The sequence below is a fragment of the Gopherus flavomarginatus genome, chromosome 3, assembly GCF_025201925.1.
Source record: "Gopherus flavomarginatus isolate rGopFla2 chromosome 3, rGopFla2.mat.asm, whole genome shotgun sequence".
NCBI classification, from domain to species: Eukaryota; Metazoa; Chordata; order Testudines; family Testudinidae; genus Gopherus; species Gopherus flavomarginatus.
The window spans coordinates 161,445,335-161,460,876 of NC_066619.1; the positions used below are offsets into that span (position 1 = coordinate 161,445,335).

Consider the following 15,542-nt stretch of genomic DNA (forward strand, 5'->3'; position numbering starts at 1 on the left):
TTGTTCACAGCATGCGCTGCCAGTCCATTCTGCACATGGCAATGTTTCGTTACAAAAAAGACACTGCAGTAAAGTATTCCCGAACTCTCAATGAACACTTCAAGGTAGGGTTTGATTGCATTATTTAATAGGTTTCAAATTAGAAAGATGGAACAAGCTGCAAGTGTTCAATATAGGTCAATGTGAAACCCAAATCTAACTAGACTTTCCTTTTTACTACAGAATTCTTCCAGAGTCACGCAAGCACCTTCTCCGTGTGTTGCAAGGTATTATTTAAAATGCATATTTAAATCTCTCTCGTAATGTGTTAACAGTATTATACCAATTATATTAGACCAGTAAAAAAACCCAGCAGGATCTTTTTAAAGGGGACAAGACAAAGATGCCACATTTATTATGATAACAATTTATGACTAATATAACAATTTATGACTAATAACTAATATCTTAATTCTTATACACACACATTATACCTAATACCTATACACACACACGCACGCTCACATTCTCTCACACACACACACACACACATTCTCACACACACACACACACACATCCATCAGATGTTCTGCAGCTGCTGCATAGTTACCAGTCCTGAAGATAGCTTAAGTTCATAGCTTGATTTTGTAGCTTGGGTTCGTAGCTTGTGGCGGCTAACTGGCCAGGAAAGCCAGGCACAAGGACAAGCTGGATCTCTTTTGGGCAGGGACTGATGTCCTTCCATGTTGGCAGCAGAATGTTACCTAGAGTCTCTCATCTCACCCTTCTTTTTTTATAGGCTTTTAGTTTGGATTCAAAGTCTATAGGACTTGCTGTGTCACGCTGCCTCTGGGTTTAGATTGATTACCCATCAATTGCAGGCGTGACTTTCAGCCTTGGACCTGGCTTTGATCTTCCTTCTGTTGTTCTGTTGTCCTTTTCTTTTTAGGGTGGATGCTTCTTACTTTGTTTAGGGCTGTTGTCTAGGTCTTCAGCCGTTGGTATTTGAACTTTATCTCATCAGGACAGGCTGGGGCTGGAGGTTGATTCCATCATTCATACATACCTCATTCACACATCTAAACTAAACTAATAAGATTACAGCAGGGTTTGCAAAAATGAGGGTTGGAGGAAGCTTTTACAAAATGGAGTGAGTGTTTTAAAATGGGGTTTGAATTACAATATGGAACAGAAGTTACAGTGTAGGCAAGTGTAGTGAATGGTGAACAGAAGTTACATGAATAAAGTGAACAATTAAAAACAATTTCATTTATCAGTTCTACATTGTCCCCCTTTTGACCCTTCAATCCAGGGGCATTGAATGGGTCACACTTTATGTAATTGTTTTAAGGCAGAACCAACATAACAGTTAGGATTACTAATAGGACAATGAGGGGATGAAAAATTATATTGAGAACTGCTGACCAGGTGGGCTGCTTCTACAACACTTTGCCCCTTGAGTTATGACCATTACAGTAGTTGTTGACATTGTAGGGCACGGTGATCTGTTGCAAACAAACCAAATAATTATAACTAGGTGAATATAACTAAACCTATTACAATTGACTGAACACCAGATATAGCCTACACATAAATGAAAACAATTATAGTTATAATAATTGGGAATACAATAAAACCATTACAATCATTGGGTACATTGACAAATAAAATGAGGACCAAGTTTGATGCTGCAATAACCATTAAACAATAAAAGTTACTGAGTTCAGGACCTCCTTAAGCACACACAACAAATAAGATTTTGTAGGAGGACCACAGTTGTCATGCAAGGTTAAGCTGATTTGGACTTAAACTAACATTTTGTTGCTAAAATGTTGCAGAATCCCCTATTTTTAACAGTTGTTCTCAAGAAGTTTCTGGGAACCTGAAAGATGGGGCCCTACAATTATGGGCCAAGGTTTTACAAGTTATGAGGGCCCAAGAACTACCCTTTAGGGCTTGGAGGAGTAGAACCAGAGTGCATAGAGGAAAATGTGGAATTAACAATATAAGCAAATGTAACTAACAATACAAATGTATTAATAACAAAAATTAACAGCAAAATGACTATTAGATAACCTAACAAAAAATAAACCTGATGCACTGGGGACCAAAGTTTTTTGGACACAAGTGGTGACTGCTAAGTTGGATGGACTTGGGGGAAGTAGAGAGAGGAAAAGACATTTGTCCTGTCTAGTGTAGTATTTCTTTTTTTTTTCTGGACCCAGTGCTAGCACAGGACACCACTAGAGACAGACACAGAACTTGCAACACAGAACACTGAACACAGACTTTGTCGCGACACTATAACCATGGTATTTTATAACTCTTCAGCTGGTACCAGCTCTCCTGATGTTCTGGTTCAGAGTCTGAAAAATAGAAGCTTAGAAACAAATTAGCACAGTGCTCCCACATGGCAGACCCTGCTCAGTCTTTGCCACAGTGTGTTTGGTACTTGGGGCTGCACAAATGCTAATTAAGTGCTGCATTTCTTTGAGTTTAAATTTTTTATTTTAAAATCCCCAGCCACTTTGCCATGGCCTGGAGGTTTGAGGCAGAAGCAGGCACTGTTGTTACTGTTGCAATGGCATTTTGGCCCTGGGAGGAGGAATCTACCCAAATATCCCCCTTCCCACTCTCCAGAGGGGTCCCAAAAGTCTGCCCCTTCTGGGGTCTCAAATGTTCCTTTTTTTTTTCTTTTTTTCTTTTAGTTGGAATAGTTTCTCTTTTAGAGATATTTTTTTCCTTTCTACAGGCTGTTAGGTGGAGGTAGCTGTCATTACAAGCCTCCCACAGCAGGCAGATCCCTGCAGCGTCTCTTTTTGTTGCATTTGGGGGTTTACATATGAGGATATATTGGGCCAACCTATCCTCTAGATCCGAAATGGTGCAGATATCTGCAAGGGCTTGTTCAGTCTAAGGACTGTGCCCATATCTCTGCAGGATTTGTTTAGAAGGCATTATCTCTTTAATAAAAGGTGAGGTAGAAGCTACTTTTGACTCCATTCCTTCCTCTAAGACTGTTTTCCCTTTCCTTTTATTAAACATTTTAAATTTTGTTCAGCAAGCAGCACTGCTGGTCCCTGAGACCCTCTTGTTGCCCCGATTTGATTGATTTTTTTTTCTTTCTTTCTGCTACCTCTTCGGAGGCCAGCAGATTTTGTTATCAATTTTATGTTTTCTGCTACCTACGCGGAGGCCAGCAGGTTTTGTTAACTATTTTAAGTTTTCTGCTACCTACGCGGAGGCCAGCAGGTTTTGTTAACAATTTTATGTTTTTCTGCTACCTCTTCGGAGGCCAGCAGGTTTTGTTAACAATTTTAAGAGCTCTTTATTTTCCTGCTACCCACACGGGGGCCAGCAGGTTTTGATTAACCAAGAATAGAACCGTGCTCTGTAGAGCTGATTGTGTGCAGACGATTGGTTTACAATAAGTGAGGCAAAAATACCAATATTCCCCCTTTCGCTATTCTCCACCAAAATATTATACCAATTATATTAGACCAGTAAAAAAAACCAGCAGGATCTTTTTAAAGGGGACAAGACAAAGATGCCACATTTATTATGATAACAATTTATAGCTAATATAACAATTTATGACTAATAACTAATATCTTAATTCTTATACACACACATTATACCTAATACCTATACACACACACACACGCTCACATTCACACACACACATTCACATTCACACACACACACACACACACACACACACACACATCAGATGTTCTGCAGCTGCTGCATAGTTACCAGTCCTGAAGATAGCTTAAGTTCATAGCTTGATTTTGTAGCTTGGGTTCGTAGCTTGTGGCAGCTAACTGGCCAGGAAAGCTGGGCACAAGGCTGAGCTGGATCTCTGTTGGGCAGGCACTGATGTCCTTCCATGTTGGCAGCAGAATGTTACCCAAAGTCTCTCATCTCACCCTTCTTTTTTATAGGCTTTTAGTTTGGATTCAAAGTCTATAGGTCTTGCTGTGTCACGCTGCCTCTGGGTTTAGATTGATTACCCATCAATTGCAGGCGTGACTTTCAGCCTTGGACCTGGCTTTGATCTTCCTTCTGTTGTTCTGTTGTCCTTTTCCTTTTAGGGTGGATGCTTCTTACTTTGTTTAGGGCTGTTGTCTAGGTCTTCAGCCGTTGGTATTTGAACTTTATCTCATCAGGACAGGCTGGGGCTGGAGGTTGATTCCATCGTTCATACATACCTCATTCACACATCTAAACTAAACTAATAAGATTACAGCAGGGTTTGCAAAAATGAGGGTTGGAGGAAGCTTTTACAAAATGGAGTGAGTGTTTTAAAATGGGGTTTGAATTACAATATGGAACAGAAGTTACAGTGTAGGCAAGTGTAGTGAATGGTGAACAGAAGTTACATGAATAAAGTGAACAATTAAAAACAATTTCATTTATCAGTTCTACAACAGAGGCAGTTTGCCTACACATTTGAATTGCAGACTTTTTTTCAAGGAGTTTCATAGAATCATAGAATGTCAGGGTTGGAAGGGACCTCAGGAGGTCATCTAATCCAACCCCCTGCTCAAAGCAGGACCAATCCCCAGACAGATTTTTGCTCCAGATCCCTAAATGGCCCCTTCAAAGATTGAACTCAAAATCCTGGGTTTAGCAGGCCAATGCTTGAATCACTCCCTGTTTTATGGGCTGGAATAACATTCTTAAAATATATATCTGCTTCTTATTTCTTTCCCTCACTTCAATTTACAGAGGTTTGTTTGATTTGTTTCATTTCATTTTATTTTATTGTATTTTATTTTACAGACAATATAAACCCACTCTGTGTCATACATGTTATTGTCCTATCAAAGAATAAGGGAAAGAGAGAATGCATTAGAAACTATTGTTTGTAGAGGTCCCATTGTTTTAATCTTTGTCCTGGGTTAATAGATCCAGAGGACAGATGTTGGATTTTCCTCCTTTAGGGATTTGTAAATTTATCCACCTCTCCTGTCATCCCTCCTGTCTGTGCATACAGATGCTGTACTACTCACAGTAGTACGTGTTGAATTTTAGATTAGCTTTTAGCTGGTGTTTTGACACTTTCTTGTGAGTTGATTCCCCTGACAGAAACTTTTTAAAAAATTTCTTGCTGATAATTGATGCTCTTTGCTACCTTTGTGTGTCTGCATCGGAGTTACTGTGGATGTGGCAGCGAAAGAAACATAAAAGCTGTCTTCTACAAATTGATGCTGGACCTGATTTTCAACAGGCTAGCATGCAGTTAAAGCAATTTCATGTGCAAATAGGGGATATGTGCCCGCACGTGGCCAAGTGTGCATCCTATTGGCAACTTGTAAACAAATCAGTCTTTTATGCATACTCAGTTGTAGCAATTGAGTGTCTTAAGTGCAAGCTAGGCATGCAATTCTATTCATACCTCTTTGAAAATATTTTGAAAGAATGCTTATGTATTATAATATTGGTTCTGAAAGCACCATCACTCCTACCATGGCCTATCACAGTGAGGTTAATTAAACTGAAAGTCTCCCAAGGGAAGAGGTGGAAGTTCCATCATGTGGATAATTTAAACTGGACTATGTGAAGCAATGGAGAATGTATCTTGCACAGTCTCTGGAGGATGGACTAGCTGACCAAATAGATCTGTTCTATCTCAAGCTTCTATAAGCACAATTGCAGATCTGCAAAGTGATTTGGATTGAGACACTAATTTTGAATATCCATCAAAAAACCTAAACTCTTTAATGTAGAGATCATGACTTCATGGAATGGGATTCATTAGCTAAAACACTTAAATAACCAGGCCAAGATTTTCAGAAGTGAATACAGATTAAGTACCCAACTTGGGACTTTGAGTGGGTGCTCAGCATGTTTTGAAAATCAGGTGTCTTAAATTGAGTGCCCAAAATCCCAAGTCACTTTTGAAAATCTTGGCCTCACTTTTTAACTACAGTAATGCAGTTGGTGCTATCTATCTTGCCTGCCTTGGTGATGAATGCATCTTAGTCCTCAGCCTTGTACGTCACAGTGCTCTTGCTGAGCATGGGTATTTGACACCAGAACTCTGTCTGATGGTGGGTGGCTCATAAAAACAGAAGTCTGGGTGTTTTGTGGCAAGTCATTAACCTGTTGCTTTATGGCTTCATGATGTCATCTTCTTCCTCAGAAGCACAGGCACTCCTTCTCCTCTTTCCCCGATGCCCTCTCCTGCCAGCTCTGTGAGTTCCCAGCCAGGATCAAACGCTAGCAACTGTGGCAGTGGAGGCATTGGTTCTTCAATCAACACCCTACATAATATCCCAAGCATAACCTTTTCCTATGTCAACATCACTTCCTATATCCTCTATGCCTATGATATTTGGGAGCAAGCTGATGCATTGGCCAGGAAGAATAAGGGTAAGATTTATTGCCCTAGGCTTCTCCTTCTAGTATTGTGCTTATTTGCAGACCCCCTTTTTTTTTTTTAATTCCGAACACCTCAGCAAACTGCCTTAAAGAGGCACTTCTTAATCCAAACATAATCCATATTAAAATAAACCAAGGTGTTTATGGTATATGAGCAGGTTATTGGTATAATCTGTTTGCTTCTGCTATGTGATGTTTGTTCTATTTAAAAGGTTGTCTGAGAAAGATTGATTAGTTTAAAATACAGTGAAAAGGGAATTTAAAGTGGTAAAAATCAAGCTCACCATTTAAAGGTGACCTGCAAAACCTTTTCAGATTCACTCATTTTTTCAGCTTACGGGTTTGTGGTCCATGAAGAACCGTTCCGCTTGCTAGCTTGCTTTTTCTTTCTTTCTTTCTTTCTTTTTGTCTAAGCTCCTGTTTTCATTAGTTTTTACATTAAAAACAGTGGCTCTGATCTCTTCTCATAGAAGAACCTGCATAAAGGGTGCTTGCGCATTGGCCCCTACTAACATCATTCCTGTTTCCATGCCAAGCACTTGCAAAGAGGGTTCCCCAATCTCTGTCACACTCTTTACTAAGACATTATCATGGTTAAATCTGTGACATGGCTGTCTCTCAGCACAGAAAGCGAGAGGAAGAAAAGCTCAGATTATGTTCAGTCATTAACATGGGGCTTGTGAGGTAATTTTTTCACAGAAACGCAAGCTATTGAAGACAAAGGGATGTGTTCAAAAGGCAAACCTGAAGAAGGAATAAAAGTAGAAAGTTCCATGTGTCTTGTTAGAATACTAGGAGGACTTAACATGTTAAGTTAAAATGCTCAATTGAGCAGCATGGGAGTGTTAGAAAAAGCTTCACGGCATTAGGATTTTTCTATCTAATGGACTACATCTTCACAAGACCTACGCTGTAAAAATCAGTGTATTTCTATTGGTGATAAGCCAGGACGTGAGGTAGGCACTGTATATAACCCCAGGTAGATAATTATGAGAGAAGAGCCATGGACAGAGTAAGGTCAAACTGAAAACTCACTTCATGATTGTCTCTTAACATAAGGGGAATAAAGATTACCAATAATTCTATGGAGTAAATATTTCCAAGGGAATTGATGTCTGTAAAGGAAGACAATAAATATTCATGTTGTCTGTTCAGGATATAATGGTGCCATGGAGTGTGTCAGGACTGAGCCATTAAGATCTGCCATGTAAAAAATTGATGCCAAAGGAGGAGGCTTCTCAGATATTAAACGTGGGGGAATGGGAGTGCAGAGTGGGGAGAAAATAAAATGAATGGACCACGTGTTGGCCCCAGCTCCCCTCCTTTTACATCACTGTGGTGGCATGAAAGGAACAGAAAGCACAGGTGAGTCCCCTAGTGCTGGGAAATCCCCAGTGGATGTAGAACAGGCGTAATTGGCTCCTGTGCTGTCTTCAGTGTGCTCCGATGGTCCCTAGTTAGTAGGTGGGTTGCGTAACGGGCCATGTGCCATCAGTGTCATTTAAAACAGCCAAGGTATGCCTGGGCCAGCTTAGAAACATCCCCCAGATTAGGATGTTGTAACTGGCTCTTCTGGCCTCCCCTCCTCCTTTCGGGCACGGCAGAAGATATGCCCTTCTGTGTGTTTTCTTATCCACGAACTTATGTTTGTCAGTTTCAGGTTATTTTAATTTAGAACTTGCTTTGGTCACAGATTTATAGTCATGTTCTGATTGGCCAGCTGGACTTCTTTGGAACTGTCCAATCTCTGCTTAAACTTCCCATAAAACCCCTCTGCCACCTCATGACGATCCATGCACCCATTTTGTAAATTAGATGTGGGGAACAGGGGAATAGTAATAGCAGACACATGGGTGTGAAAAATCCTTTGTCCGCTACTTTTTAAAAGGTTTCAGAGTAGCAGCCATGTTAGTCTGTATCCGCAAAAAGAACAGGAGTACTTGTGGCACCTTAGAGATTAACAAATTTATTTGAGCATAAGCTTTCGTGGGCTACAGCCCACTTCTTCGGATGCATGGAATGGAACATATATTGAGGAGATATATATACACATTCAGAGACCATGAAAAGGTGGGAGTTGCCCTACCAACTCTAAGAGGCCAATTAAGTAAGGGGAAAAAAAAAACTTTTTTGAAGTGATAATCAAGATAGGCCAGTCCCCGGACAAGGTGCTGGTGAAAGCCCTGGGCATGGAACGCAACGGGACGCACAAGGGCTGGGTGTGGTCGCTGGCTTCAAGAGACAACAAGGTGTGCTCAGGCTTCTGGGACAGCACAGTGAAGCTGTGGGACAGAGACCAACAGGCAGCAGTTTGGGGAGATCAGTGGGAAAGCTCCCATGCTGTGTCTCTCCTACCTGCCCGACATCCTGGTCATGGGGACCTACGACAAGAAGGTGACAGTGTACGACCCGCGTGGCACCCAGACCCCGTTGAAGAGCCACAAGTTCCATTCCAGCGCTGTCCTGTCCCTCGTGGCCAACAAGCGCTTCATCATCTCAGGCAGCGAGGACCGGACGCTGGTCGTCTTCGACCAAAGGGCCAACAGCGTCCTCCAGAGGCTGCAGCTGGAATCCTACCTGCTCTCCATGCCCTACCAGGGGACGCAGCTGTGGGCCGGGGACAAACAGGGACTGCTCTATGTCTTCGAAAACCGAGGAGGCCACTTCCAGCACATCCAGTACTTTGACATGGGTCACTAGTCCCAGATCACAGGGGTCTGGCACTCCCTGGGCACTCTGTACATGACCTCCACTGACAAGACCCTGTAGATACACGTTCTGATGGGCCCGCCTTGCACGATCTGTTCACAGATGCACAACAACGTGCTGAATGGGATCAGCGCCGAAGGCAACATTGTAGTAGCTGCCTCCGGGGGCCTGTCCTTGGAAATCTGGGGGCTCGATGCCTGATGGGGGCCTGGATCCGCGGAGCCACGTCTTGCAGCTGCAGCCCCAGAGGTGGGTGCTGCACCCGACGCCGGTGTTCGAAAGTTTGTTGTTTTTTTTCCTTACTTCGTTGGCCTCTTAGAGTTGGTAGGGCAAATCCCACCTTTTCATGATCTCTGTATGTGTATATATATCTCCTCAATATATGTTCCATTCCATGCATCCGAAGAAGTGGGCTGTAGCCCACGAAAGCTTATACTCAGATAAATTTGTTAGTCTCTAAGGTGCCACAAGTACTCCTGTTCTTTTTACTTTTTAAAAGTTCTGTACATGTTAAAGTAAATACTGTAAACTTCAGAATTTAGCTTCTGAAGTAAAAAGTGACAGTTGAAAATGGCTGAAGGGCTTCAAAATACAATTGACAGTACAGCGAGGCTCATGAAAATGGTGAGAGGAGGCAAAGGGGTATAGTAAGAGAGGGGTCAAAGAGCTCCATGAAACTTTTAAAGAAAAGTCAAGTTAAAGACAAGGGTATTTGAAATATTAGTGAAAAAGGAATCTTGAATCCTATTTCTTTCTTTTACCATATTCTCCTGCTACTAACTATTTTTAAAGGGGAAGGAAAGACCGCATTAAAAGTGCTAGGTGGTTTTAAATTTAAAATAAATTATACATCAATATTCTAATTCCATCAACACAGAGCAGGCTGTGCTTTGGTAATTCATTAAGATGTGCATCAGGTTTCTGAAGGTACTCAGAGTACACCATGATACGTCTATACAAGTACATAAGTACATCACCTGAGTATTTAAGCACCTCTCAAGAGTTTAAATATAGAAATTACAATCTTTTCCTTCCTTCCCTGTATGTAGGAGGAAAAGCTTGATTAGTTTGAGGGTTTAGAGATGCCTATAGGCCAATAGCATTGCCTCTACTGAAGGTTGCCTATCACTTCCCTGTGTTCAGTTGCTTATAACTTTGCCAAACTCGAACTGTTAAGTCTTTTTCATGCCGGGAGTCTGCCTCAGGCTAATTTTTTTCATGAAGTTTCAGATACAGTGGTTCAGCCATTTCTCAGAATTGAGCTTTTTCATGTTAAAAATAATTCTTACCACCATTTTGTTGAGATTTGGCACCTTCATGCTTTGGAGCAAAGGCTTGGAATTTGGCCTGGAGGTCGGTTGCCATGATGTCAGGGATGGGTGTCATTATGAAAATTCACCTGAATTTGGCTGATTTACAAGCCTCTTGGGGAAAAAAATCCGTTTGCATGTGCTCAGCAGAGACTTGTCAGAGTTTGACAGCTAAATTCTTTGAAGATTCCATGTGCACTCAGCATGCTCCAACCCCTCACAACTCCTACCTGCTGACCAGACTGTGTGTGCGCCATCCACACAGAGTGACTGAGCCGAGCACTCATCGTTGCAGTTTAAATCAGTTGAAGCAGTGCTTTGAACTTAAGGTGTATAAAAATGCTAAGTGCTCTGAAAACCCGAGCCCTAGACATATCAAGTTGGACCCAAAATTAGAGGACACTTTTTGCAATTTTAGCCTTAGTCTCTGTGCCTCTGTTCTCCATGTGTAAAATGGGTATAATACCACCTCACTTCAGAGGGTGTGGAAAGATACATTGATTATATTTATAAAGCACTCCAATAGTAAGCCAGAACCACCATAGAAATGCTATGAAGAAATTATTTTTTTATCCAGCGCAGAGTTTGGATAGTATCTGGTAAATGGGGCCTGAGGCCACAAATTGAACACAGAGGGTACAAAGAAATACTGAATAACTTCCCATTCACTGACTAAGGCAGGAGTCCTATGCAAAATATAGCATGTGATTATGTAACTTAAAGACAGTATCATAATGCATAGGTACAAGGGAGCTGACTTAAGTTGCACAAGCAACTGAAAATTGGCATTTCCTACCTTGTAAGTGCTTGATTTTGCAACTTTAATTTTCTTTTAGCATAGCTTGCGTTGTTTTATGTAAAGTATAGTGTCTGTGCGGTGTGTGTGTGTGTGCATGTAAATTGGGTGTCTTCTATGGCTGTGTTAAGCATCTTAACACACCACTAATACTTATTAATGTAACTTCTTGTGCGTTAATGGGATGTTTAATCATAATTTTCTTATTATAAAATATTTTCTGTTGTTTCTCTTGTTGCATCTCTTTTCCCTTCAGATGTGTCTCCTGTGTAAAAACTGACTAACCACTTTTTTCTTTTTCCTTCCCATCTCTCTAGAATTCTTTGCCGAACTCAGTACAGCAGTGTGCCCTCTGGCACTGAACAGTAGTATGACTGAACTGGTACACTACACTAGGCAAGGTTTACAGTGGCTGAGACTGGAAACAAATACACCTTAACTGGTGCTCAGGGTGGTTAATGCCTTGAACTTTTTTGCACTTTGGAAGCCTCAGAAACAGTCTGTCTGGCTGAATTGTTGGATACAAAGCACCTGGAAGGGAAAACAAAGCAAGATGGAAGGGATCTAACTACACTGGAGAACTTTTGAACTGTGTTTCTAGGGTGGCACTTGGCCACCTTGAAGAGATGAAGGGAGGCCTCAGAGTTGATGATGCCTGTCTTTAAAAGGACAAAGTGCAATGTACTGTCTGAAAGGTTCAATGTGTTGGTGGTCTGTAAACATTTCTATAAATGAATAACCAGCAAGACAAAAATCACACGTGAAGAAGTGCCGACAAGAAGGAAGTCCACCTCCAAAAGTTATTATGCAACATCTCAAAAGCCACAGCAGTCACATGTCTATCAGAAAGTTCAGAGAAGTGTTTTTGCAAGCCACAGCTGCAATCAATGATGTATGTTCTTCTTCCTCGGAGTTGGGAGGTCAGGGGGAGGACAAGACCTGAACAGAACCAAACAGCATTATGTTAAACTAGAAACAGCAAAGCAATCTGCCTTGCCCACTTCCTAACCATACCCTACTGCATTTATAAATCAGCTGTTGTACTGATACTCTTGAAACTGATTGCAACCACTGCCTTCAGCACTGCAAGTTCACTTAGTAGATCACCATTGCTTTGATTTTTTTTCTCCTTTCTACACACACACACACACACACACACACACACACACACACACACACACACACACACACACACACACACACACACACACACACACACACACACACACACACACACACACACACACACACACACACACACACACACACACACACCCCAAACCATTAACTCTCAAACTGTTTCAGTTGTGGTACTTAGTTTGGGCCTCGTACATCAAACACAGTTGGGGTCGGGAAGTTAAGGAGCACGTAAGGATTGTGCTGTTTTCCTCTGAAAGGAAGGCAGGGAGTTGTCACTGTGCATCCTCTCAGATTGTTGCTGATTAGGTATGAGGGGGAGGGAAGGTAAGGGACAGTCAGAATGGTTCAGTCAGAATGGTTGTGCAAACATTATGCTGAGTTGCAGATCTTTAAATCAGGAGGAATTGCTTCTGCATAAGGTGGTACCTGCTTTCACTATACCTGGAAATAAAGGGTCAGTTTTTTGCCCTTGGATATTCACACAATCACATTGATTTTTTCAGTGGATATCTGAGAGCAGGCTTGGCACTGAAGTCTTGTAACCCTCATATGGGAGATACTCCCATTTCATAGCAAAGCTATAAGTTTTGCCCAGCAACTCAAAATCTATCTTCAGAGGAACACAAATGAGAATACTCAGCTATTCTTGTTAGATTTGCAAGCAGCTCTTCTTTACCATAAGTTGTGTTTTTAAAGATATGATTATGCAGATGACAGTAACACTGAAGAATACATTCACAATATTTTTATATCCAGTTAGATGGCAAAGAATTCCTATTGTGTAAAGCTTTCTGCCATCCTCATATCTAATAGTGTGCCTTAGCTCTCCAGTCCTCTCAACCAGCACTCGACTTATGCTAGATTGCTGGGAATGCTGATGCCCAAATGAATTGTGCATATCAATTTTACAGAAAGGAAAACCTTTGCAATGAATTGGCCCCTTTTCCCCATTGTAAAAGGAAGCATTTGCACATACCGTGTATCCATATAGAAACAGATCTATACATGTGCTGTAATGAAGCAATACTCCTTCTCCGAGGTGCCTGTTGAGGGTTTTAGGGTTCAATAAAATATAAGCAAGAGGTCTGAATTTCCAAAAGCTGTTCCTTTTAAAGCCGTGTCCCTGACCCATGTAAGACTGGGACAGTCCCTTGCAACATGAGGCCCAAGAAAGCTCCCCTGTAGATAGCGGAAGGGAAGCATGCGTCTTTGGAGAGCCTTCTGAGAAAACGAGTCCCCACCTCTTGCATTAACAGAGAAATAAGCACAAGAACATTCCATTCTCTCTTTTCCTCTGGCTGCACGGAACCTTCAGAACCCTCCTCATGTCTTACCACTTTGTTAAAGCCGTAGTTCATTTCAGGGATAAGCCATCGTAACCATTGGAAGCAAGTTCCATGTTTCTCTCCCAGTTTATATATAATAATATATATACACATGCATATTCCTTTTGGAAGGCATAACTGATTCAAATAAACACACGCAGTCCAGGGGTTTATTAATGTTAATTTTGTTCTCAGGAAGCATGGGAAGGACATAGAAAAGTAAGGCCCTTCTGCACACTTCGGAGCCTGCGATCTGATACAAGTATAACTAACAAGCTGGAGTTCCAGACTGATTGATTGAAATCCTCTTCTTATTTTTGTCTTGCAGTGCAGCTTGCCTTAATGTCACATGTGAGGAGGAGGGGAAAGAAAGGGTTATTACCACCACATGACTTAGGAATCAGTATGGGACTCTGCAGGAGCCAGAGGAGACTCTTAGGGATAGATTTAAGGATAAATTGAGGACCCAGATTCAGTGCGACTCCCATACATCTCTCCTGCAGCACCCTCTCCACCCTTCAGATAGCCACTTCCATCCCAACACAGACAGACTCTCCCTCCTAAACAAGATGGCCTAGCCCAACTGGAAGCAGGACTTCGGTTGTGAATTGTGCTGAGGCCTGCTATTTTGCTTCTGACTTACTGCTCCACCTGAATGCCCTCTGATCATCGACCCCAGATTCCAAGGGACTTGCCTAAGCCCACCTGTGAACACTTTATTAATTGGATAGTGCTATTCCTACAAGAAAGCTAGCTAAAGGGAGTGGAAGGGCAAAGGCCTTGTCAAGAGGAGATCCGCTTAATGCAGAGGTGCTGCTGCCAGCTGCTGCCTTACAGGATTATTTACGAACTATTAAAAAAGAATGTCGAACCAAGCCTTCTTGTGATATATGGGGCCCAACCCTGCTCCCAGTGAATCTGGCAGCAAACCTCCCATTTACTTCAGTGGGAGCAAGATTATGCCCATAGTCAGTACAGGCCCCATAAGTGGAAAGTAATCAGTAGGAGCAAACTACAAATCAGAAAGCTATATTCTATTATTTCCCTTTGTAGGGACTCCATAATATTAGTAATTGGGAAGAAATGCTACCCATCTTCAGCCTAGAGCCAGGTTCGAGGCCCATTTAAGTAAAGGGAAAGATAGACATTGACTTCAGTGGGCCCTGGGCCAGGCCCTTAGGGAGGAGCAAGAAAAAAATGAAATAGTATTTGCCATTGCAAAAAAAGAAAAGGTGGAGATAAGAGCGAGTCCTGTGAGGCGTGAAGGGGGCAGCAGTCGCAAGGCAGCAGCCTTCCCATGCAATATTTATTTAGAAGTAATTAATGTATTTAAATTGTCAAATATTCTATATCTAAGCTGCCATTATTTAATAGTTCAAAAGCCCCATTCACACTGGAGACATGGAGCTCTTCTGTAACGGAGTCAGAGTTTGACTGCAATATTGTTTAAAAAGGCAAAGTCCTTTTTTGCTTTTGTTTGTTCTTGTCCCCATCCCTCCCCCAGCCCCTCCTTTGTTCCAGGTATAAATCTGTACATATAAATTTATTTTGGGGTGTGTCTCCATCATGTAAATAACCTTTTCTGCCCTGTGTGTGATGGAATTTCCAAACTGATTGATTCATTCATGTGGGGAAATAAAATAAATATTAAATGAAGTAACCTGTTCATTGAGTTGCTGTGAGAGTCCTCAAGTTCTCAGCCTGTCATAGAGGCAGTCGCTCACTGCCCTTCCCACTCTGCATGGCAGTGTTTTTGTTTCTAAATTATTTTTATTTAAGCCTAACTTGCTGTACTAGAAGATGCTGTTTGAAGTTCTCCTGTATTTAACACTGAACGCCCTTTCCTGTTGGATAACGAACGGGTGGCTGAAATCCGAAGGTTCTGTGAGACGGGAG

The 15,542-nt window shown here is 41.7% G+C and overlaps 1 protein-coding gene across 9 annotated transcripts in view; it reads left to right on the plus strand.

The window, feature by feature from the left end:
* The window catches only part of AFF1 (ALF transcription elongation factor 1), a 188,568-nt gene extending 173,266 nt beyond the window's left edge, over nt 1-15,302 (plus strand). For 5 of the 9 annotated variants that reach the window (XM_050946780.1, XM_050946782.1, XM_050946785.1 and 2 more), the window contains 4 exons: nt 11-104; nt 223-266; nt 6,128-6,357; nt 11,499-15,302. In XM_050946780.1, the coding sequence (XP_050802737.1) occupies nt 11-104; nt 223-266; nt 6,128-6,357; nt 11,499-11,620 (490 nt within the window). In that variant the 3' untranslated portion in view covers nt 11,621-15,302. The remainder of the gene's footprint in view (nt 1-10; nt 105-222; nt 267-6,127; nt 6,358-11,498) is intronic. The other 4 variants (XM_050946781.1, XM_050946783.1, XM_050946788.1 and 1 more) reach the window with 2 other exon arrangements.
* Nucleotides 15,303-15,542: the final 240 nt, after the last annotated feature.